The sequence below is a fragment of the Coloeus monedula genome, assembly GCF_965178545.1.
Source record: "Coloeus monedula genome assembly, chromosome: 3".
NCBI lineage: Eukaryota > Metazoa > Chordata > Aves > Passeriformes > Corvidae > Coloeus > Coloeus monedula.
In genome coordinates, this window is record NC_138783.1 from 15717874 (window position 1) to 15743373 (window position 25500).

At 39.8% G+C, this 25500-nt stretch overlaps 1 protein-coding gene across 4 annotated transcripts in view; it reads right to left on the reverse strand.

Annotated features, from left to right (window-relative positions):
* The window catches only part of APP (amyloid beta precursor protein), a 222561-nt gene that overhangs the window by 172416 nt on the left and 24645 nt on the right, over positions 1-25500 (reverse strand). For all 4 annotated transcript variants that reach the window (XM_082279368.1, XM_082279367.1, XM_082279366.1 and 1 more), the window contains exon 2: positions 5356-5523. In XM_082279368.1, the coding sequence (XP_082135494.1) occupies positions 5356-5523 (168 nt within the window). The remainder of the gene's footprint in view (positions 1-5355; positions 5524-25500) is intronic.

The following is a 25500-nucleotide window of genomic DNA, read 5'->3' on the forward strand; positions in this document are numbered from 1 at the left end:
CTGCAATGCTCCTCTACTGCTACTTCCTGCATCAAGACTTCAAAATCCACCTAAGCTGGCAGTGGACCGCAAGAGGAAACAATGAGAATCTCAAGGTTCACAGTACATCTCTACAGGAGAAACACAAGACCTTCTGCACCTCCTAGCCCCGCCCATCACTCGGGCATCTGGCCTTGCATTGTCAAGAGAAGTTCTTTTAAAAGAAAAGCTAACAAGGAGGCAGAGTAACACATCTACTTGTAAGTTCTAATGAAAAGAGAGATGGTATTTTTTATTTTTTGAAAAATACTTTCAAGGAAGAAATGAAACCCAGAGAATACATGAAGTATCATTTTCTTATTAACAGTGAGTAGAGTTTCCTGATAAATTAATTTTGCATTATTTTTGAGCCAAGGAGCCACAGAGCAAGAGCACTGCACTTGCGCACTGAGTTTCCACCCAAACGGCTCCTTTTGGTATGTCTCTTCTGGTCTTTCCCAAGCTGGAGTGCATCGCCCCTTGCAATACAGTCATTATCACAATGCGTGGAACAGCGCTCACAAGGAATCTGCAACAAAAACCAGATGGACCGATTTCTCAATAGAAGTACAGGGTGGAAAAGCTAAACCCTCCCTTGCTTGCTGTCACTTCAGGGCATGCTTTGGAGCTGGGTAAAAAAAACCCATTTCCTCAGCAGGTGGTACAAAGAGTTGCTGCTAGAGCAGGAGTGAAGAACCAAGAAAGCTGCCACAGTACCAGGAAACATGAAGGCAGATGCAGAAAGAGTACCTGTCCCTTGGGTCAGCAGGGCATTTACACGCAGCCTCTGCCTAGAGCAAGAAAAAAAGCACATAGGAAGAAGCAATCCTACTTTTGGGGAAAAAAGCAGCATTAAAGGAGAGAAAAGAAAGGAAGGAAAATATCATTATTTGGCAAAAGCAATCAAAAAGGAGATTTTAACCTGCATACTATTCCAACACAAGAGGTACAACATCTCATCCTTGCTGCTTATTGCTTCCTGCTAACGGGAAACTGCAAATTTCTCCCATTCCCTGAGAGCAAGTACTGTCTTACAGCCAAGGTAAACAGCAGAAAGCAAGGGAAATACTAGGTATATTTGGAATACCAACCACAATAACAAGGGGTAAAGCTAAGAAGCCAGTTTGAGTTGCATTTACTAGCAACCTTCTACAAATTAATTTCTTTGGTAGAAGTGGGTGCTGTTATCCAACTGTATTAGTTTGAAAACAAACTAGTGGAATGCACCAAGTCAGAATAAAATTTAATAGGGAAATAAAAGAAAAAAAAATAAAGGCAGAAAACACTGGGCTAAACTGACAGAGTCAGGATACAACCTGACACCCTGTTAGTCAGGGTGCTGGTGGCAGTCCAGTAAAAATGGTGGCTGCAGTCCTCCTGAAGTGATGGATGTGGTTTTGTCGAAGCAGTGATCCTGTAGAAAGGGCCTGCTCTTCCTCGGAAGGTCTAGTGGTGGCTATGTAGCTTCTGTCCTCTGGGAATCCAGTGGAAAGGTTGTCTCTGGTGTTCAGAATCTCAGATTATATCCAGGATGGAATGCTTGGTTCCTCCCTCTGGGTGGAGCATCTTCCAATGGGATGATGAGTCATGAGGCAAGGCGTTGATGGGCTCATTAACAGAAGATAGTCTGGAGGGAGTTATCTCTGAGTCATGGGGCATGGCATTGACGGGCCATTAACAGAAAGATAGTCCAGGGGCAGGAGGCAAGGAAGCACTGCCCACCTGGTTTCAACAGCTCCTGAGGATGGCAATAGAATACACTGCAACCCAGGACACCAACTCTTCCATCTGTCTTGTGGGGTCATGGGCAAGTTTAATCATAGCAAAGCATCAGTACCATTCCCTGGCCAAAGCCAAAGCCCAGCATGCCACAGATCTGGCCAAAGGGGTATGGGGAAGGAGAGAAGACCATGGGCAAGAGTTGTACAGAACTGGGAGCTTCTTGCTATGCTGCTGGGTTGGATTGAATCAGGGGGATGGGAAGCAGGAGAATTAGTTTGTCAGGAACAATGCATCCAGCTTGGTCAGCATACCAGGGCAAGAAGAAAAGATAAGAAACCTCTGATAAAACCAGGGGGAGTCTCAGACAGATATCCTGTGAACTAGCTCAAACCAGTCTCAAAGGCCAGGGGTACAAAACAGCATGCGCGGGAGAGAAAGGTGAAAAGTTCAGGATGAGGAAGAGTTCTTGCCTTCATCAAAAAGACACTCGGAGACCCTACCAAAAAACACCAAACAACACTACGCAAGTGCAACGCAGATGTAAATGACTTTTGGGTTCATTATAATACGAAGCGAGGCTGGGTGGGGCTAGGTGATGAATATGTATAGGCATGTTGTGAAACTTAATGAATATGGAACTTGTAACCCGATAAATACCAAGCTGAATGAAGCTGTCAGCACGCATGATTTTGGAGGAGCGATCCCCCGTGCGTTCCAGCGCTGGAATTAAACATACCTACTTTACTACTTCTTTAGTAGTGGAGTTTTTTTCCGATCATCAGGATCAATTTCCATGTGGCTTTTTGTTTCAAATTACTGTCAGCAGATCTGAACTTCCTAATACTTGCTATCAATTTCTGAATTTATTACCAGCATTCAAAAACCTGGGGCTCACATGATTCCACCCACCCCAAAACACCTACTGGCAGAGACCCCATTGCTGCCTCATGCTCTTATGCCCCAGACCACCTTGTCCCTTCTCCATCAGCAGCCTAGAGCAGCTGCACTGTGCATCTCAAGGAGGTGTGTGGGAAGGACATGGCAGGACAGCAGGACATTGGCAGTTTCCAGCAAACAAACCAAAAGCATACTGGTGAGCACAGCAAGAAAAGATGGGGATGGTTTGCGAGATTCCCATGTTTCAACAGACCACAGCAGAATTGCTCACTTCAAGTTGGTAAAAGCATACTGCTCACATAATTAACAGAGATTAACTAAAATCTATAAATGCTCACCCCATTTTTAGGGAGTAGACCTGCCAGCACTTTGCCCCACAACAGGGCAGAACCCCATAAGCCATACTTTTAACTGGAGCTGGAGACACTCCAAAATTATGATGATCATCTAATCTTCACTAAGCTACTAAACAGTCAAGCACACAAAATAGGGCTTAACACACTGCAGTTTAAGTATTTACCCTTAAAAACCCAAGTAATGCAAGGTCTCTCCTCTGTTTCAGTTACGAGAAAATTTCAGATTTGAAAAAAAATTCACATTAAAAGAGACCTATCATAGTTCCTTAGACCTTCCTCAGCTCCAGCCAGGACTCACATCTATGCCAGACCAAGTTGCTTGCACCCTTGCCCAGTTAAGCTCTCTTGGTGACCATACATGGCAAACAATTTTTTACCTTAGAGAGTCAAAATTTTTCTTATTAGTCTCTTTGTCATTTTGATGGCATGAAGATTTTTTGCCTTTTCTTTTATATCCCTTATATATCTTTTTACAACTACAGTATTCTTAGTGCTTTTTGCCTACATTCTTGGACTTGTTTGTCAAGCTAAGAGACTAAACATTTTAGAAGCTTCCTAGCTAGTGGTCAGTGTGCCCCAGTCCCCAAAGTCCTCTCCAGAACACATTCTGTAAATGAAGATAGAACCATCCAGGGGAAGGCTCCTTGGGGAGGGAGGCTCACTTGAGCCTCTCACCGGGGAATCTTTGATAGAGATGCTAATTAGTAAAACCTATAATGTTATACCAGATCTTCTGGGGCGCACATTTTGCGGGGTGCAATTCGATGCATATGACCTGGACGTGTGCACCTAAGGATCCTTAAAATAAATACCAAGGTAAAATCCCTTTTCCCCTTCTAACCATGTATGACTCTTGATTTTAAGACCAAGAAAAGGCATCAATTTAACAATCTGTCTATTACCTTCTGACTGCTTTTGCTTACCTCTTCTCTTATTTTGAGAGGGCTTTTTTTATTAAATGCCACCCCAAATTTCAAAATCACCTGAAAGTCGGTTGACAGTTACAGCTCTGAGACCTTGTTCCACAATCCTTCCCTGCCTGCAGCATTTGTGGTTGAACCTCCAACCTACTGAACCCCCAAACTTTCTTATCTTACTTCCATAATTCACATATTTATTTCTGTAAATTCATATAGCCTTATTACCTTTAGTCATCGATGCTCTTCTTTTTTTAATTATTCCTTTCCTCACTCTCAATAATTTCATTATGCATAAGCCAACTTTATTTAGATCAATCAAAGACAACAGAAAAACAGAAGAAATCTTTGAAACTGTACTAGTAGGATAGGTTAGGTATTTTTGTTAGTGACAAACAAAAATATGAGTTTCACAAAGCAATTTTCTTAGTAAAGAGTCACAGCTACTGATGAAGAATCAATTTTAATTGCCATTACAAAATCATCCTTAAAATGAATATTTTGCCCAAATGCAATAAAAACTGAACAAAACACTACAAAAACCAGAAAGAACAATCAATGGGTGAAATGACAGGAATGAAGATGCTAAGAGAGCAAAGACCTGAAAAATAAATTCTCTTGCTTTCTAAAGAAATATTTTCACAGGAACTGGTTTGACATTTAGGAAACAAAGCAGCTACTGCTATGGCAATATGCAATAGCCCTCAAAAAAAGAAAAAAAAAAGAGATGGCATAGCAAATGTAAGGACTAAGGCAACTCGAACCATGCCCTCTTGTTTCACTACATGAAATAACACATTTTCTTTTCAAATTGTTACACACTGGTATGAGGTTATCGGACTATCACATCATGGAGACAAAACAAAATTAGATCCACAATCTGTTCTTAGGATATAAGCAAGTGGGTAAAAAGTTTCTGCTCTCAAATATGAAATCAGTCATTGTGATGTCATCTGTAGAGGAAGCTTTTCTATTAAGAAATTCTGAATGGTTCTGTGTGCAGCAGAGGCCAATAACTCTGGACTGCACAAGTCCATTTCAGTGTCTTGGTAGAACAACAAAAGTCATGCTTCAGCTTATTGTTCCAAATTAGTCCAAAAAGACCAAGGGCATTTTAAGTAAAAAACTGCCACCTCAGCTTCATTCAGAACACTTTATAAGAAAGAAGTCCACTGCACACATACTATACAAAAATTATCCCCCAAGGGTAGAGGAGAGGGAGACAGAATTTTCCAACAGTCCCAGTGACTCCCTCAGCAACCAATTCCTGAAACTGTTTTAACAAGCACTGGAGAGAACCTCTTCAGAAAGGACAAGAAGGCAATGGAGCAGAAGAGGTCAAAAAATAAAACGGAAGATCCCTACAGACTGAACTCTCTAGCACATGCCTGCACTTAGGCTTTCGAACGAACAACCACTACAGTTATTTGTGAGACAGCACTTACTTCCTGGCAGTACTGAAGAATTCCTTCTTTTGTTCCAATGCAGGTCTTGGTGCCAGAGGGGTCTGATTCCCACTTTCCATTCTGCACGTTCATGTGCATGTTGAGTTTGCCACAGAACATGGCAATCTGAGGCTCCGCCAGCAGCCCTGCATTTCCATCAGCAGGCACCTGGAAGGGGAAGAAAAGTTTTAAGCTCACATCTGACATTTCAGCCCAGCCAAAGCAGCAACAGGTCAAGCAAGCCTGAAACAAACTCCAGACTCATCCACCCATTGCAGCAAAGACCAAATTTTTTACTCAGGAAGATGTGAGAAATGCAAATTGGGGTCTTCACAGAAGTTCAGATTACAATAGTATAATTTTAAAGCTGTAAGCAAACTGTTCTGTGGCCCAAAACTGTCTTCTTACCAACTTGGGGTAAATACAGAACAACAAGCACAGCTGGAGCACAATTATAGAAGTTTAATTTTCCAAACATAGCTGTTATACTGTGGGAGGAGGGGTTTATTAACAACAAAAAAGTAACACGTTTTTAGGAAGAGTTTCCTAAAAAAGCTCACAGTGTATCTTTTTTCAAGCCCCTCGGTAGTTCATCTCCTTGTTGACCACACAGGCTCTATTTTATCATATCTTCTGAAGATGGTGGGTTAAAAGCAGCTTCCACCTAAGCTTTTCTTGGATTGAACCTCAAAATGCAGAGGGGCTGGGGAGATATCAAAATAGGTCTGCTAAAGGTCTAGCTCACTGTTGCTGCCTGCTCTGAAACCACCTTTCCCCCTCCTCGATACTAGTCAGACAAGTCAGGACTTGCCCCTGCCCTGTGCTCTGAACCACTTTGTTCTAATGTGCAGGCAAAACCAAAAGTAACTCAGACTCTGGAGCAGTGTCTGATTGGCCAGTTACCCCAGGTCCGCCCCTAGCTCTCTCCTTCCCCTTTCCCTGAATAAAAGAGAGCTCAGAGTGGGCCCGCCCTCTTTGGCTCAGCTCCCTTCTGCGAATAACTCATGCGTCTGTGATTCTATTGAAAGCATGTGATTGCAAGACTGAAGCATAAGCCAAGGGCTGTATTTCTACCTCTTTGCTTCTACTAGTGGTATTAGCTTTGCAGCTACCATTTGCCGCTTTTTAGAGCTACAGAAATGCTAGATCTACCATGTTACCTCTCTAGACTGCTCGAGGCTTTCTAAGGCATTGAACTACAAGCCTAGCCGGTAAAAGCGCTGTGAGTATAACCACAGCTCACAACCGAGAATTACAGAATACCATCTCCCCAACAAGCATTAGAATACCAGGCTCAAGACAGGGGCTCCTCTTGAACCACAGACATACTGTCCTTGACACTCAAACCAAGCACTGCTGGGGCATAGAGCCAGACATCAGAGGCACCCTCAGCATGGGTTTAAATCTCTCCCATGGGACCACAGCACTGAAGGCAAATCAAGAGCCAACCCCTGAAGGTATAAGCTGAAAGGACTCACTTCTGTTTTACATCTGAGGAACATGACACAAAGAGAAACCTCTTCTCTGGGTTAGGTACCTCAAGAGACAAGCCTACAGCTCTCCACTGCCCCTCACACTCCAAAGGCCAGTCCATCATATTCAAGGTACAGCAGAGTATTCATTTCAGCTTAAATATCTATTTGCAACTTTTAATCTCTTAGCTAGAAAACTTCTCAAGAGGAAAATAAAAAACATTTTAAAAATTCACAAAAAACTGAAGAAACAGAATTATGGTATTATGGGAGGTATGCAAACCCGGGATATTAGTTTCACTCTTTGTTTAAACAGACACAAAAAAGACTTAAAGAATTTTATATGCCCACAGCACTAAAAAAAACCCCCAAACTCCACACTAAGAAACACTGCATGAGTGAACATCTAACTATCCATTAGATTAGCACTGAAAGTGAAAATGCCAAAATTAAACCAAGGTTTTGTTTGGGTTTTTTTAAAGAGAAAGGAGAGAACATTTCTTTTCCTGTTTTCATAAGATGTTAACTTGCCACTGCAATTCAGCTCAAAAAAATAAAAAATCTATAAAAAGATAGGAACACCTCAACTGGCAGAGATTTCCCTTTACTATCTCAATTTCTCTTCTCCTGTGAAACAAGTACATTCTGTACCATTTAAAAGTCTACTATCACTGTTGTTTCACTGGAAAATTAGAGAATTTTCCAATAACGGGGATGTCACCTTGTCTTGGCTTGCCTCGATCAGCAAAACTATCACATGCTTACTCCTTCTAATACCTTCAGAAACTTTGGAGAGCAACTCAAATGTAACACATCTATAACAATCTGCAAAATATCCTCCAAGTTAACTATTTTATTTTTCTTTATACATGCAACATAACCCTATCAAAATTTCAATAAAAGTAGATATAAGTCATTCCACAGGTGATGTATGGATGAGAACTCTATATTCCCAGTCCGCTACTCCAACTCAGATCTTTATTAAATTAATAAAGCACACAGTAGTCACATTGAGGCAGATTTAAAATTTTTTTCACTCAATATCATAGTTCTAAATTTATCAAGAACTTGCCCTGTGGTTTTGTAACTGGGAGCTTTCGCGTATTTTTTTTGTCCTAGCTAGAAAGACAGATAAAATTTAAAGTGCTATCAATTGAACTCTAAAAACACAACCTATGCCTGTCTACTTAAAATCTCATTCCCTTCAGAAAAGCCATGACATCTCCCAGCTTAATTAAATTACCAGATGATCACATTTAGCCTTCTATATTTTGAGATGTCAGGGCCTGATGACCTGCTCAGCATAGCACTTCATCTGATTGATTAGGAAAGCTAAATGTTTCTAATTATAAAGAAATACTAGAGCAACTAACAGACATTGTAAACCTAGCTAAAGTACTTAGATCATAGGATCAAAGATTCATTTGGGTTGAATGAGACTTTAAGATTGAGTCCAACTGTAAACCTAACGCTCCAATTTAAAGCAAAATAAAAGCCAAAAATAAAAGATAAAATTTAGCTGAGATAACTAATTTCAAGAGGTCTCTATATGGTGCAAGTTCCTGATAACATAAAATCTCATGAAATATTACTTATTTTAAGAAACATCGAACAGCAGTTTGATCACAAAGGAGACTGAACACCAGTATTTTGGGGGAAAGGCGGGGAAATGTAGCACTTTCTGTAAAAAACCATACACTAACAAAGAATAAAACCTCAAAAAAAAAAAAATGCAGGAGACTAAAACATTAGTAAAACCAACACAGTGATTTGTCCCACCCATACTATCATAACATTTTAAACTTGTGAATGAATTAATCGCTGGTCGCGTCAAAGGTATATCCAGCTTAAATATGTGAGCTGGTGACGAATTTTATGCATCACTCAAGTTTTCTTCATAACCAATGGTTTAATTCATTTACATTCATACCCTCAAAAGAAAAAAATATCTGCATTACAATGCAATTAAATAATCTGGAGCACCGATCTACACTGATAAGCAGCTTCTATAGAAGTAATGCTGAATAACATAAAAAAAGTCCAGTTTATTACACCAACACCTGCAGTGGTAAATCTCTCCTTGACTAATCCTAGAGCTCTCAGTAAGATTAGTCTCCCAAAGAATAACTCACAGGACGCAAATTACATTAACAGCAACTATTTACTTTATTAATATTCTGCAAAAGCAAAAACTCCAAGCATATTACTGGAACTGTAATCACATACTATTTTGTCTCCTTTGCAAACAACTTTGAAGTAGCAGCATGGCTTTTTTTCCTGCCTCTTGGCAAATCATTAAATAAAAGACCAATTAGCACAGCGTCTCAAGGTAACTTTGAATGTTATGCTCAGGTTTTCTCAGTATATCCAGTTTTCAGAGACCAAGTAAGAACACTACTCATCACTTACACAAGACATCTGTAATATGATTTCTGTAATGGGAACTACATAAATTTGAAAAATGGCATCTACAGGACTCTGAAAAAATTAACTCAATTGATGGTACACTATTTAGATCTCTACATTAGTCTACTATGTCACAAGACATTCAAGCACTAGCCTGACATCTTTTTCATATAGAAAACAAAATTACTGATTTTTAGAAGTGTAAGGGTACAAGTTCTTAAAGAAAGGTTCCATGGCTGTGGTAAAGCTCAATGCTGACAGCAGGAACTCCCATATAGAATTCCAGCATATCAGAGGCCTATCTTCCAGTTTCAAGACTCATTTCATTTCCATCTGAGTGCATCTTCCTTTGCTACATTTCCTTCTTATGAGCAAATAAATGATGATGTGCTTAAAATATTGTTTTAAAGAAAGCAAATTCAAAATACCTTTCAAGTAGGCTTTCAGTATTTTGCATACTCTCATAGGTGGGGATATTAAAGAAAAGAAAATCCAACCAACACTAAAGACTGAAATCAGAAGACAACTCTGTAAGATAAAGCCCACTGGGTATACAACTGCTTTGGCTATGGAAAGAGGAGGTACAAAACAAGGTCAGTCTTAGCAAGGCCACCTGAATGGCGTAATTTAATGACTGGAGCCTGTCTTTAAAAATAGGTGTTTCATTGCATTTTTCTGTTTGTTTTTAGAGGGAAAATAGTCATTACAAGTATTTATTTCAAAATGCTGAGTTACATATAACACAGGAAAAGGAAAAAGAAAAAGAAATCATGCAAGCATTAAAATACTAATATGTAGGGAATCTGTTTCCTTTCCATGCTAGGAAGCAGTAGAGATGCCTCTGCTTTCCTGTCTTTCAGGCCTGGCAATTTAGCACATCTGTTTGAGGAGAGATGCCCATCCACATGACATGCTGGATGCCATTTATACCATTCCTGAGACACGCAAAAATGATTTTGATAGCAGAGTACCGAGGACTGAAAGAAGTTTATCCAATAACAAAACTATAATAAGGAATACCTTACATTAAGAAAAAAGTATGTGGAGTTTTTTTAGCTCACTGGCATTCCATCATAATATCAAAAGGCCTTTTCGTGTCAAACACTATCATTATTTAAGACAGAAAGCATAGCCCTCTCCCCTCCTCCATTCTCTCTGTCACTGCTTTTTGCAGATACAATTAGTGTATTTGCTAATAGCGCTTCATAATCCCTATTTAACCAACAAGTGTTGGCTTTTTTCACAATTCAGGTTATATTCAGAAAACACAGTCTGCAAGGTTTTACTCTCAAGAGGTATTCCATCAAGGGACCAAAGTAACACCACTTACGATAGCTCTGCTATTAACTTATAATTAAGAACTACAATATAATAGGGAAATAAGCATCAGACCTTCTATGTGCTGTTATTAACCACTGAAACATCAAAAACCATTTTGCAGAAGTCCTAAGACAGCTTCTGTGATTGATATTGCTTTATTCTGCAAACAGTAACCTGAAGCCACTTTTATAAACATTCAAAGTGTACCTAATTTGCAATAATTACTTAATTTGTAATTACTTTCAAGAAAAGGATATTCAATAACAATCTCCATATCTACAACTTGTTCAAGAACAGCAAATGTCCTCCTTAGTTTAGGAGATGACTAAAATAATCCCTTGCTGATTTTCATTTTTAATGCTAATACCAGTTCAAACCTCCAACCAAGAAGTCAGCAACTACAGCTTTAACAACTTCTGTTGACAAAAATAGTAAAACAGGGGTTCAAATAATATGAACAATTAAGTATATCCAATCATAACACATCACCCTTCCAACCCATGGCTGTGCTTCCTCCAAACCTTTATACCATATTTGGGTTGAAATCTGAGGTTTCACATTAACTAAAGCAGCACCAATTTGCATACATAGCAGTTTATTTCCTCTATGACTATTAACAAAATAAAAGAAATTCTATCTTTGAAGTGGGGCCACTCATAACTGTTTTTCCTATAAATAACAGAGGTAAAAATAGAATGAGTATGAAAGGACTCTCTGCTTGCCTTACACATTCAGTGAGCAAAACACGATACAGAGACTTGTTATTCCCAGTGGAAAGACCAGGTTTGTTCCACTGGACTGTCTGGTCTGCTGAACCCTACAAGTGAAGACTGTTACCCAGTTCTAGAAGTCTACAGTTCAAATTGGACAAATGCCATGCAAATACAGGTTTATGTCACCAGACACAAATCCATGACTTCTTGCATGAGTTAGCCATCAACTTTGGTAGACTGTAAACTATTACACTCTGCTCTAGATATTATAGATACTAATATAAAATATTTCTCCTCCTAGCTTTGTTAGGATCTTCACAGAACACAAATGCTTTAAAGACTATTTGTTTTTAAAAACCTGCACATGTAGATACACAATGAAAAAATCTCCTCCTTTCTTAAAAATGCAGTCAGGACAAAAAAAAAAAATTAAAAATAAGGCACCCAAATTAGAAAAGGAGGTAATATCAAATTATTGTCGCCTCACAACTTCAGGATGGTTGTTTGTCAAAACCAAGGAAAAGTTTCCATCTCCTCACTTTTCCATGGAGATGAAAAAGAGTAAGGTTGTCAAAATCAACACGAATCATTTAGAAATAGTGTTTCATTGTATAATGTTCACATAGAAACAGCAGCAGCAATTACTGCTGTCAACAGCCTATAGAAAGAGGTCAGAAAAACACTTTACTGATTACTCACTAAAACTGCTCAGTACAGTTGCTCCTCCTGGAAGACAAACGTTTATCGCAAACAGTCAGAGAAAGAACCACCTTCCTAACCTGCAGAAAACCCTGTGAAGATCCAGATCTGATTTACAAAAAGCCATCATACAAAATTTGGTTGAGAAACACACTCCATCAAAAAGCTTCTGGAAAACCAGAGAAGTTTATTTGCCCTGACTATAACCTATTTAACCCAAGTGCAACTATCTGCACACTGTCCTCCTGACCCGCTTCATAAACAATGATGCCAAAATGCATCACAACAGCACAATACACACATCTCCACAGCAGCTCAAGGATCAACTGCTCCACAAATAACATAAAAGCAACTCTGCCTTCGAGCCTGCAGAGGAAAATATAGTGTTCTCAAAACTATCTTCTGGCAGCCAATCATTCTCCTCACCCACACCCTTCACAAGGTCCTGAGATATAGGCTGTATTTATTCCATACATCTTAGTTTTAGTGCTTCCCTCAGGTCACGTTCCACATACTTGTAGAATGACACCCCAACCCAGCCCCACGTGTTTGTCAAAACCAAACCAAAAATATGCCAGGACTAAGCACCGAGTTCACAAGGATATCTTGTAGAGCAACAGGGAGGTTGAGTGCTCCCCTCCCTGAAGACCTGAGTGAACCAGCAACCAAGTGCATACAAGAGATATTCACAAGACCTGAGCAGAAGTGTCTATGTAAACAGCTGACCTGCATGTGCATGTGTCAAGAGCAAGTGGATTTCCCTCCCTGGGGTCCCTGGAATCACTAGGAAGCAAGGAGGAGAACCACAAGAGCAGCAGAAGCCTAGCTCCTGTGCTGAACCTGTCCAGTGTCATCCTGCACACATTTCCATGCTCCTGTGAGAGTGACTAAAAACTAAAATTTAGCTACAAAAATCAGCATCTTTGAATGTCATTATAAATGTGAGGAATTATCACAGGGAGTACCCCATCAAGTCAGAGAAGGCAGATCTTTGCATCAGCTACATGAACATAACAAAAACACATTCATCTATAAGTGCAGTGTCAAGAGCTTCTTACCTACCACCAACACTACCAGCAACAAGTCTGCTTCCAAAAAAAACCAAAAACCCTAAAAGCCACACTCCCACAACCTCCAAGTTGAGCATCTTAATTTAAGATGATGTGAAGGTGCTTGAATGCACCCAGAGGAGAGCTACAAAGCTGCTGAAAGGGCTGAAAGGAACGGCATCCCGTAAGGAAAATCTGAGGACTCCAGGCTTATCTAGCTTGGAAGAAAAGAGGATGAGGGGTAACCTCATTCCTCCCTACAGCTTCCTGAGGAGGGAAGTGGAGAGGGAAGTGCTGAGGTCTTCTATGTGGGATCCAGTGATGGGACGCATGGGAATGGTTCAACCCTGTGCCAGGTTCAGACTGGACATTAGGAAGTATTTTTTTACCAAGAAGATAGTCAAACACTGGAATAGGCTACCTGAAAAGGCTGGCAATGCCCCAAGACTGTCAGTAGCAACTGGGCAATGCCCTTAGTAACAGGCTGTAACTTGGTCAGGCAGCTGGACTAGACGACCACTGTAGCTCCCTTCCAACTGAAATACTGAATTCCATTCTAGCCTCTACGTCACCATGGACACAACCAGACCAGGAGTGCTAGCAGTTGTGCACTACCAAGGGCAGGAGGATAATGGAAGGAGCAGGGACAACCTTCACCCAACCAGGTCTTCCCTGGAATTACCTTAAAGAGTCCGTAGCCAAATTTACAGAGCTTTAAGTTAGCCATTGATAGAACAGTAACTGAAAACCCTCACAGCCAACACTTATCCCCAGCCTGCAGGTACCTCCACACAGTTTAGTCACCATTTTTTATACAAACTGCCATTTTGGCAGGAAGAAAAATTATAACAAGCAGATTGACCAAAATTATCCAAGACTGGAATGACTTTCAGGAAGCATTAAATCTAGTGCAGCACCAACTAACCATTAACATAGGGGATGGAAAGGTAGAGGAGGTGGAATAACATCAAGATTTTACAAGCTGAATAAAAAGTGCATTAAGGAGACAAAAGTAAAAAAAAAAGCTAATCCTGCTTCCAGGCTATTAATTTAGATCTTGAAACAGTCTTTGGTCATTTATGTGGCAATATGCGTTGACTAACAGAAGCAGGGTAAACAAGACAAATCCTGTCAGAATTAATGATCTTTTATTCATTTGGAAAAATAGGAGGAAAAAAAAAGATTAAATTCAGCAAGTGTGCAAGTTTGACAAAAGAAGTGTTTAATGATACCAGAAAATACGACAAGTGTTATGATTTCTTTTGGTACATCTACATGTGCAGAAATGTTAATGATACTGCATTTCAATTTCATCACCTTCAAGGCTGTCACTACCCCAAAATAAACACAAGACTCTGTTTTACAGGGCAAATCAAGGTTTTGCACTGAAATAAATCACTGTAAACCATCTAATTCTAGGATTGTATTTCCTATTCCAACACTCAAAGCCACTACCACTTATCTTAAACAAATATATGAAGTAGAAGAAAAATAAGAGTGCATTTCACAGCAATGCAACAGACCACAGAACCAAGCTCAGTAATAACTTCGGGGGTCCTATCATACCCATGAAACTCACTGCTGCAAAACTGAAACTACAAGGTGAGAGTAAGTATTAAAAAAAGCCCTGACTTCTAGTTTGCGTTTATATTAAAGCACCTTTTGTTTGGGTGGTGTAAATTATATTTTAAACCTATTTCATTGCATGTGTACCTGGAAAGGATGTGAAAAAAAAAATTACTATATGCAGAACTAAACTCAGTAATATGAAATAAATTTAAATTCTATCTGTTCAGTCAAAAAATTACTAACAATCCTAGTTCAATGCACTTGATAAAGACGTTAACATCTGAGCAATGTCAGCTTCTCAAATGAACTTGATCCCTCAAATGTCAATCAATGCTCAGCAATTTATTGACTTATTTTTAATTCGACGTAGCTGAGGATTGTAAGATAGCTTCACATCTCATTCATCACATTTCCACTATCATGCTTAAGCATCTCATGGAAGAACCCTTCTGTATAGTATCCTCATTCCTTTTTTATGTGATTTGTTTTTCAACTTTTCTTGCTAAAACTAGGCTGCAAAAGGATAGTTTGTAATAGGATAGCAATCCCTTTCAGGGATGCTTGCATTTTGCCTCCATCCCAAAAAAATTGTTGTTACTCAGCCTCTCACAGAGTCATACCTGACTTAGAAAGGTTTGTGTTGAAAAGGACCTTTAAAGATCCTCTCATTCCAGCGCCCTGCCATGAACGTGGACACCCTTCCACTAGACCAGGTTACTTAGAGCACCATCCAACCTGGCCTTGGACAATTCCAGGGATGGGGCAGCCACAGCTTCTCTGGGCAACCTGTGCCAGTGCCTCACCACCTGAATAGGGAAGAATTTCTTCCTAATATCCAATCCAAACCTACTGTTTGTCAGTTTGAAGCCATTCCCCCCTGTTCTGTCACTCCAGGCCCTTGTAAATAGTCTCTCTCAATCTTTTCTTTAGGCTCCCTTCAGGTACAGAAAGGCACAATAAGTTCAGCCTGAAGCCTTCTCCAGGTTGAATAATCCCAATTATCTCAGACTATTTTCATAGGAGACATGTCCCATGCCTGTGATCACTTTTGTGCCCCTCCTCTGGACTGGCTCCAACAGGTCCGTGTCCTTCCTGTGCTGGGACCCCAGAGCTGGATGCAGCACTGCAGGTGGGGTCTCAGCAGAGCTGAGAAGCGAGGCAGAATCCCCTCCCTGCCCTGCTGCCCATGGGGCTTTGGATGCAGCCCAGCACATGGCGGGTTTCTGGACTCCCAGTGCACACGACTAGGGCATATCCAGCCTCTCACCCACCAGCACCCCCAAGTCCTTCTTGTAGGGCTGCTCTGGATCTGTTCATCCCCAGCTTGGATTGATACGAGGGGTTGCCCTGCAGCAGATGCAGCACCTTCCACTCGGTTTGTTAAACCTTATGAGATTCCCATGGGTCACTTCTCAAGCTCATCCAGGTCCCTCTGGATGACATCCCACCCTTCAGGCAATAGCACCACTCAGCTTGGTGATATCAACAATTTGCTGAGGGTGCACTCAATCCCTCTGTCTAGGTCATTAATGAAGGTATTAAATATCACCCCTCCCAATACAGACCCCTAAGGGACACCACTCATGTCACCAATGTCCATCAGGACTCTCAGCCATTGACCACCACCTTCTGGCTGTGATTATGCAATCTCTTTCTTATCTATCTACCAGTCCACTGATCCAATACATGTCTCTCCTATTTAGAGAGAAGGATGTTGTGGGGGACTGAGTCAAAGGCTTTACAGAAGTCCAGATAAATGACATCTGTAACCCTTCCCTTGTCCACTGATGTAGTCATTCCATCACAGAAGGCGACTGGGTTGGTTGGGCAGGGCTTGTACTTGGTCTTGAATCACCTCCCTGTCTTCCATGGGCCTTAGTGTGCTAAGGATGGTTCTAGAAGGTTCTAGAAGGATGTTCAGATGCATTTTGAAGGAGAAAAAAAGGAAGAAAGGAAATAAAGTATTTAAATTACCTGTTTGACACTCTTTTTAATCTTTTTAGATCCCTTTGGGCAAACGAACAAACTTTGCTTACAGTACAGATGACAATATTATTTCAAAGGCCTCTGTTTAAGTAATTGGACTTGAAACTTTCTAAATAAATAAATAAATTAATTAATTAATACTAATAATAACAACTTAAAAAAAAGGTGCAAAAACCACAACATTGGAGTTACACTTCTAAGCATGATTCTTGTATTACTGATTACACAGTGCTAACATCCCGTATTTTTGACAATACAGGAATTAGACAAAGTGAGAAAGTATACAAGGCACATGAGCTCTCCTGAAACCAACTTCCTTGAAAAAGAGGTACCAGATTTTTCAATTTGGAAAATCCTGTGGGCTTACATCATTTTCCTATTGTAGAAAGACAACATTAGATGACTGAACTAATTACTCTAAATCTATAGAATTATTACTGCATTGCAGCAACAATATGATGCATTTGTGAGCTTTTCCAAGAAAAAATGGAAGCCGAAACCAACCTGCTCAGAGGATTTTTCCTGTGTTCCAATCTGAACAAAGCTTTTTCTACCTAAGCAAAATTCACCACAGCCAGAAGAGCTGTAATTTTCCTTGTGAAACGGGACCTCCACCCTGCATCAACTGGATTTCAAAGGAAGATCTGAGACTGATATTTTATTCTCATTATTACTTATCTTGCATACAGTTCTTTATCTGCCCTTGATACAGAGGCACCATCTACACTGCTAAAGCAACTCTTCCATGGACTGCATTGTTTGTCATTCTCCAAAGATACAAACGGAATCATGCTCTGCTGTCGTTGGGCTGAGCCACAAACATCTGAACAGAGCCATGGGAGAAGTCTGATGTAATTCACCAGTTTTAACACAAGGCATTTCAGCTATTTTGCACTATGACAGCACTCCACATTTATGCCAAAGGTCCCCCTCATCTTCTTTTGATGCAGAACTATTCTTTGCTCAAGTAGCGAATGTGACTCAGTCTTCTCTGCAAGCTGCCCGACTAGTTGGATTACTAGAATTATTATTATATTAATAAAAATAACCATTCCCAATTTTATTCCACAAACAATGTGAAGATGAATTAACAAGATATTTCTGGCATTTGCTGACTTCAACCATCAAGTGTTTCGCATGATGAGGACTTGCTGACTGCTTACAAGGAAGAACACGCGCAGAAGATCCTGAAATTTTTATGCTACCCAAGATGCCAGCACATCACCAATTAGACAAACGATTTTTTAGCACACAGAAACACCACTATAAGCAAGCCACAAGGAATTAATTTGTTAATAGCAGCATTAAACAATGTAACACATTACCTGGATGACCTTCAAGGCATATAGAAAAACCTGACAGAGTCAAATAGATGGTTGACAGACTCCATTCATTTTGAGTTGAAGGTCTAGTTCTTCAATCCTTCCTCTAAAAAAATCTATGAATTTTTATCTCTCCACAGAACTGTGATAAGGGAATTAATACAGCATTATTAGACATCTCATGCTGAAACAGATCCTGCCCTGGATCTGTTTTTAGGGTACTTGAATCACCTGTTACCAAAAAAAAAAAAAACCACCCCACCAAAACTTCACTGTCCCACTAGATACGAGCTATTTTCATATCACTGTACACCCAGCTGCTGGTTTTTGAGCAGCTACTCCATGTCCATGAGTTTTTTTCATAATAATCATGTTGCATATTCAAAAGAAAGTCTGGCCTTCAACCTCTGACACTATGCCCCACTCCCATGGTCTACAAGGTGAAGCCATTTCTCCATCCCTCTGCTTTCTGGCTCTAGCACACAGAGTCAGCTTATTTAATTTCATTGACCAGACCAAAGACAAGACCATCATTATTGCATACATATAATATTAACAATACATATTTAAGTAATAAAGAAAAAGACCTTCAGAAGTGCTTAACAGAAAAAAGTAGAGGATTCCTCAGTTTTGGGAAGAATAAAAGAAAAGTATTCTTTCATTCTCTCAACTGGGCATTTCAGGTTTCACCTCTACAGTTTGCATGCTGCATGTTCTTTTTCTGATTAAAAGCTACTGTACATGACCTACATACCATTGTGCTAATGTTTAAAACCAAGAATCTTTTCTTTTTCAGGACCTGTGAAAAAGAAACAAGAGTAAGGAAAAAAACAAGCAAATGAAGACACAGTGAAGCTCTCACAGAATCAACCCAGCAGCTTTGTTCAGCAGACTGGGCAACAGTAATACATGATGGGCCCCAGCATCAATTCTCCCTTCAGCGGGGATCACGCACCAGGTACATTACATACATACCCCTCTGCACAACCATGATAGACAAACAAAAACCATTTATATAAGCCAGGAGTCTCAACTTTATTGGAAATAGCAAACCAAAGGAATTACAGGCTTGACCACACAAACCAGTTATTCTATAGACTGCAACTCTTCAGCTTAAAAAGCTAAGAAAAACCACCCAAAATTGGACATGAACATATTTAGTCAGCCTCAAATAAAATTAATCCCTAACAACACAATAATCAGAAAGATAGTTATGTTAAGCTTATGACTTTCCAAAATCCATTATGAGATTCAAGAAAACAACAGGAAAAAAGCAACTAATATGCAGGAAGCAATATAGGACAAGACGAAAAAAACATTCAAACCACTCTTCTCAATACATGAAGGCCACCCTACAGAAGTACACTTATTTTTCCAATATATATATTTAAATTTTCAAACCCTACCTCGGGTATCTTACAGCAACTGCTCTCTTTAAAGACACAGCCTTCATCTGAATTCTTCCACAGACAGTTTTTACCAAAAGCTTTACTGATTTCAACATTCGTAATGTTAACCAAATAGACAGCAGAGTACCCTATTTATGTTCTCACTCTTTCCTATCTAGAAGGTATACTCCCACCATGAGTTCTGAATTTCTGATCTTATTGAGTGCCATGGAATACTCCAGCTGTTGGTTAGGTCTGGGAGCCAGGGAAACTAGATTCTGTCAATCCAATAACTTTCTTCCAGTGTGGTATTCTTACAGTAATTTTCTAATAACACAGAAGTAGGTACCACATGCAAGTTTACTTATGCAAAACATGGAAACACAAGAAAAACTGTGCTTGACAACTTTTGCTCTTCTATGGGAAGACATGCTGTTATTGTGGCTGCCAGAATCTTACATAAACATCTCTCATTCAGACAAGGATAGAAAAAGCAATTGATTGAAGAGGTGAACCAGAAGCCAAAAATTCAGAATATGAGTTTCTGGTTTGTTCAACTACACTAAGGCCTCAGACTCCTCTTGTAGGTCCACCCACTAACAGCAACTGCTCTCTGTCTTGACAACAGTGATAGCAGAATAGACATGCTCACACTCATTTGATTTGAAGGCTCATGAGAAGTACTGCATTCAAACGCAACATCCTTAAAGACTACATTTCAAATTCATATTAATTGAATTTAAGAGATTCCCATGAAAGAGATTAAGATGAACTTGGAGACAACTTTCAGATCACCAAACGATAAAAGAAAAATAAGACTATCCATTGTTAACTATTATAGCCAGATCCGAAAGAACTGATCCAAATAAGATGACATAATAAAGATGAAGGCTGTTTCCTTACCAGTAAGTAGACTAAAATCACCACAGATCATTAAGCATAAAAAACCCCCAAATCATTAGCCCTCTGCTAAGGAGGGTAAGAAACCTTCCAGGTTTTTAAATCATGTTGGAACCACATACTTGAAAGGTGAGCATTTTTTGTCTTAAAAAGCTCCATTGTATTTTTGCTGTTTAGAACACATAAATACTTAAACACGGGCTTACTTTTGGGGATTTTTTCATTTGTCTTTTAAATTAATAATCTGGAAGATTAAAACATCATCTTGCTTTTGACACTCATCAGCTATAGCATCCTGATAAACCATCACCACAAAAAAGAAAACAATACTATGCTTTCCCACCTCCTGCTTGTTGCTTTATCAAGGTGTAATAAGAACAATTTACACCATGAAAGATGTCACATACACTGCAACAATGGAAAGGAAGAAAAATTTTTATTTGGTTACCGAGCCTGGTATTCTATTACAGAAATCCCACTGAACACTAATGACACCTTGTGCAGGGAGTGCAAGGAAGCCTTATTTCCATACACTAATAGAAAAACAATGGCTGTGAACTTTTATTTAAGACTAGCTAGGGTGCAGTGAAAGCAGAAATAACACGTATTTTATTTCAGTTGACACAACATCCAAGGACTATAAGCAGGGATGCTGACCCCTGACAGGGAATTCGACGAGAGTACTAAATGTAGAGCACAAACTCTACACAAGCTGCCCACAATCCAAACACTACAGAGTAGCAACACAACAGTTTATTTCTCCTCCAATTCTCCATGCAGATTTATCTGCAGATATTAAAAAGTGCTTACAACCCACATTGGTGAAAGTTGCCCCAAGCTGCCACAAAGCCTCTTTTATGGATGTTTCTTCCTCTTCTGAAAGAATATGCTCCCTGAAAGTTGCACACATTCATTTTCACCCTCAGGGCAAGAAACCCTAAAACTCAAGATGTCTTACACAACTAGGCTTCATTTCACTTGTTGTGCTAAGAGATTGAAAGAAACTGTACCACTGAAAACATAGTACCAACTACAGCTGACATCAGGAATTGCCTTAATACCCTGTCTTATTCCATGTACAAGCTAAGGCAATCCAAGGCAACCTACACCTGCCTTTCTAGTCCCACCTTCAGAAGACTCCCTTCACGTTCTTCCATTTCCAACCCTGTTCTACTGCTGAAAGCAACAGCAGCCATACTCAGCAGCCACAGTAACTTTGGCAGGATTCCTTGAGCATGGCACAGCAAAAGTAAGAAAACAGTAAAAAGATGACCTGAAAATACAACACAGAGCTGAAAAGTCCAAGTAGGGAAGACTCCATCTTCATATGAGCCTTGAGACCACCTCAAGCACTAACTTCATACAGAAGTTATGTATATGTATATACATATACACCAAGAAATAGTGCTTTTAACCCAAGACAGATGAAAAGGTCAGAGATCTGCACTGGAGCTTACAGTCCTTCTCCTTCCAGGTGGCAACAACCACCCTCCAGCAAGAGACAGACTTCTCAGTGAACTATAAGTAAGCAGTCTTCCCCCAGCTCCCCCCTTCCTGTCTACAAGCTCAGGAACATGGTCACAGTTCCCAGCATTTGCCAAGATGTCAAGAGGGTTCAGCTTAAAACAGCACAGCAGCAGCAGCACAGTGTCCCGCTCCAGAGGCCCCGGAAAACCTCAGAAGACATGGCACTTCCCTTACTTGTGCCCAGCCTAGGCTTAGCCAAGGTAAGCGTTCCTCATCACACTCAGTCTGCAGTGGTGAGGCACTCCACACTGCAATGCAGGACCCCAAACTGAGGATTTACTCAAAATAAAGCAAATCCTAGTATTACAGTCACACTATGTACACACATACCATGGGGACTTTACTAATGGTATACCTCCATATCCGCAAATCATCCACAACCACAGTATTTTGAAAATGGAGTACTTTTAAGAGTTCTTCAACTCATTCCAGCTGGCAACAGAGTTCTCCCTTTTGCTGACAGGGCCACATGCTCTTTCATCCTCGCCCTCTGCAGTCAGCCAGTGTACATTATGTGGTTCTTCCCTTTGTCATCATAACAGGGAATATAATCCATTAACACTAGCACTGTTTTTACTTGCATTGTAGAACCATGAAGACAGCTGAAGTTGTTTCAAGGTAACGAAGAGTATCATTAGAAGCACACATACTTCGTTTCAGATACACTTTAATTTTCTTTTGCTACATAAAAATAGAAAATAAGTATCAAATCGATACTAACAATGAGCTCATCCCAGGCTCCCAAATAGTACTGGTGAATTGTCACAAAGGCATTTTTCTTCCTCTAACCATCTCCTGACTTTAGCAAACATCTGTTCCTCTTACTGATTTACAAATGCAAACTACTGAGAGAATTTTAGTACTTCTACAATTCCTCAGTTTTTAACAGGAAGAACACAGTTACTGTTTTTCTTCCACATGCACACTGAATTAGATTCAATACCCATGCTTTTCACCATCTAAGTAAATCTTCAGAATATGTTTGCCTGACAAGTTTAGAGTCTACAACATATATTTCTTCCCACACTATAGAGAAGAATAAATTAAATGCAGAATTTTTTTTTTTTTTTATATGGCAAGACATCAGTTCTTAGCCTTTTCAAGTAAGGGACTTGAAAGTATTTGTTCTGGTCCTTGCAAGATTTCAGGGTGGTCATGTCATCAGACCTTTTTGGCTTGTTCTCACAGGACTTGCAAAACTCTCTTCCTCACACAGATACTACATTCTGTCTCTAGCTCAGGGAACTTTCTGAGAAATGAGCTATCTGCCCACTTGTGATTCAAAACTTTTTAATAAAATCTGTTAAACGCAATTAGCCTGAATAAACAAACCCTATAAATCCACTGCAAGTGACACACAACAGATGCATATGATTATACAACCAGGAACACCTGAAGCACTAAAAAACTCTTTTATCTCCTGCACTAGGGCTTGCATGAAATAACAAGGTGCAGGACAGCAATACAAAGATGGTTTCACACGCAGCTACAACAGACTGTCAAAACCACCATGAAGTTTCTTTTCTAGGTTCAAGACCATTCAGGTCACTGAACAAGTACTTTTGCATTGAGGGAAACATAAGAGACTTTTTAAAGAGATGTCCAAATTACCCCATTGAAAAGCCATCACTGCCACTGAAGAGCAGACTGAATTAAAGACCTGCAAGAGTTTAAATCATACTTTCTGTGTTTGAGTGTTACCAAAGTATGCTGAAAATCTGGGTCAGAGCTGTAAAGTGGACAGACATTAAAATGTTCCTACAGTGAGATTCTCCAGCAGGATGTCTTTTCTGCTTCCTCAAAACAATATTATCTTTTACTAGAAAAATTAAGTAGTCATTTTTAAAAGTCCTAATAGCACAAAGTGTCAGGGCCACTGCAGAGTCATGGAACATTGCCATGCTCTCTCCACCCTCCCTCCAAGGAGGGGCATCCCTGGGAGATGCAGCAAGGCAGTCACCCTGCATTATCACTGTACTGTGAAATAACGTTTGAGAAAGTACATTACTCAGCTTTCTACAGTCAGGTAGCAAGTTTGTAAAAATAATCAGAGCCTTTACCCAAGACTGGCTTCACTTCACTCCAAACACACCACTGAGCAAGGCAGAAACTTTCAGGACTGAAAAATCTGAAAAAAAAAAAAAAACCCCAAAACTTTGTCAATCTGTATTTGGTGATACAGAGCTATTATTATTGTGCTATCCATATATTAAACTGCTTACAAAGTCTCTCAAAAAAATCAGTTATGATGCAATTTACTATTTCTAAAAGTTGATGAGAAACTCACTTGAAAGTTAATAGCGGATTATTAGAAAAGCAAAAAGCAAACACCTCAAATCAACTCTGTATACCAAATACCTTCTTCAGACCACTGTTTGAGCACTCCTTCCCTCATTCTTTAACCTACTGAAAACAGCACATGGCTACAAAACCTGCATTGTCCCAGCTGCCATTCAGTCTTTCACGAATCCCAGATCTCCAGCACAATAAAAAACACTCAAGCATTTATTCTTCGAAGGGATCAGTGTTACATGCCTGATGTTTTCATTTTGAGCCTGCACAGGCAATTTGTTTACTACATTATGATGTAAAAAAAAATGCATAAATGCAAAGGCAAGGTAACAAATACTTCCTCTTTCTTCGCCCAGGACAGCTCACAAGGGATGGAAAGCAGAGCCTTCTACCACAACAGGACATTGCTTTCCTTGACATTAGTAAAATGGGACAAGCTGTAATAGAAGTACACCCTACAACAATAGATTCCTTCAGAAGAAAACAATTCTGGCTCTTCTCAGAGAACAAATGCAATAAGGAAGGGGGAACAAGAATGAGGGGATGCCAAAGGAGGGGAAGGACTCCCACTTTTTTCACCTTTTAGCCCACACCTCCTGAAAGCCTTACCTGGACAGTTCTGCTGACATTTGAAAGGTGGAAATAAAAGATTAGAGCACCACAGAAAGCATTTGCTACTTGTCAATGCAAAATAGTGTTCAATTTTGGAAACCATTTGCAAGAACAGTTTCAATGTAAATGCCTACCAAGTTTCAAGGAACACAAAAATAAATGAAAGAATGCAAAGCAGTATTACTCCTTATAAAAATCAGTACATAGGCTGTCTACAAAATCTACCTCTGAATTCTGAGCAGGTAAAAAGAAGTAAACAAAAAGGAACCTTTTACTTTTCCTGCACAAACAAGACTGCAATACTGTATATTGTGTATACACTGGCACAGCAATGACAACTCCATCTCATACACCAATTAAATCCACTGGGGAATACAAATTGCTAGCCAGTTTTCCAAGGACACAATTTAAATAGTAAAATGGAAATTTATTTTCTCACAAACAAAACAAACAGTAAATTCAGGATAGTGACCCACAAAGATGCACAGGTGAAAAGTAAAATGCTCCTCACCTAACCAGATCAATGCACTGGTGGGGAGCATCCCTCATTTACCCCAAGCAGAATGATGATTCCCTGTGAAACCAGTTACCACCAAAGCTACAGATACTACTTATCAACCAAGATACTTATAAGACCAGCACCAAGAAGATGTTCTGTTGATTTCTTGTTTTGAAAAACAATGTAGATTAGTGGAGAATCCCAAGGACCGCCAGCTTCTGAAAGTCAATACAATGATGAACTGGGCCACCAATGCAGGCTGAGAGCCTGGCCTTCCTTCCACCAGCACAAGGGCCAAGACAACCAATTTTGAACTACCATACAAACCTAAATGAAACATAACTGAAGTACATATGCATATGGATCACATGGTTTTATTTTTTATCAGAAA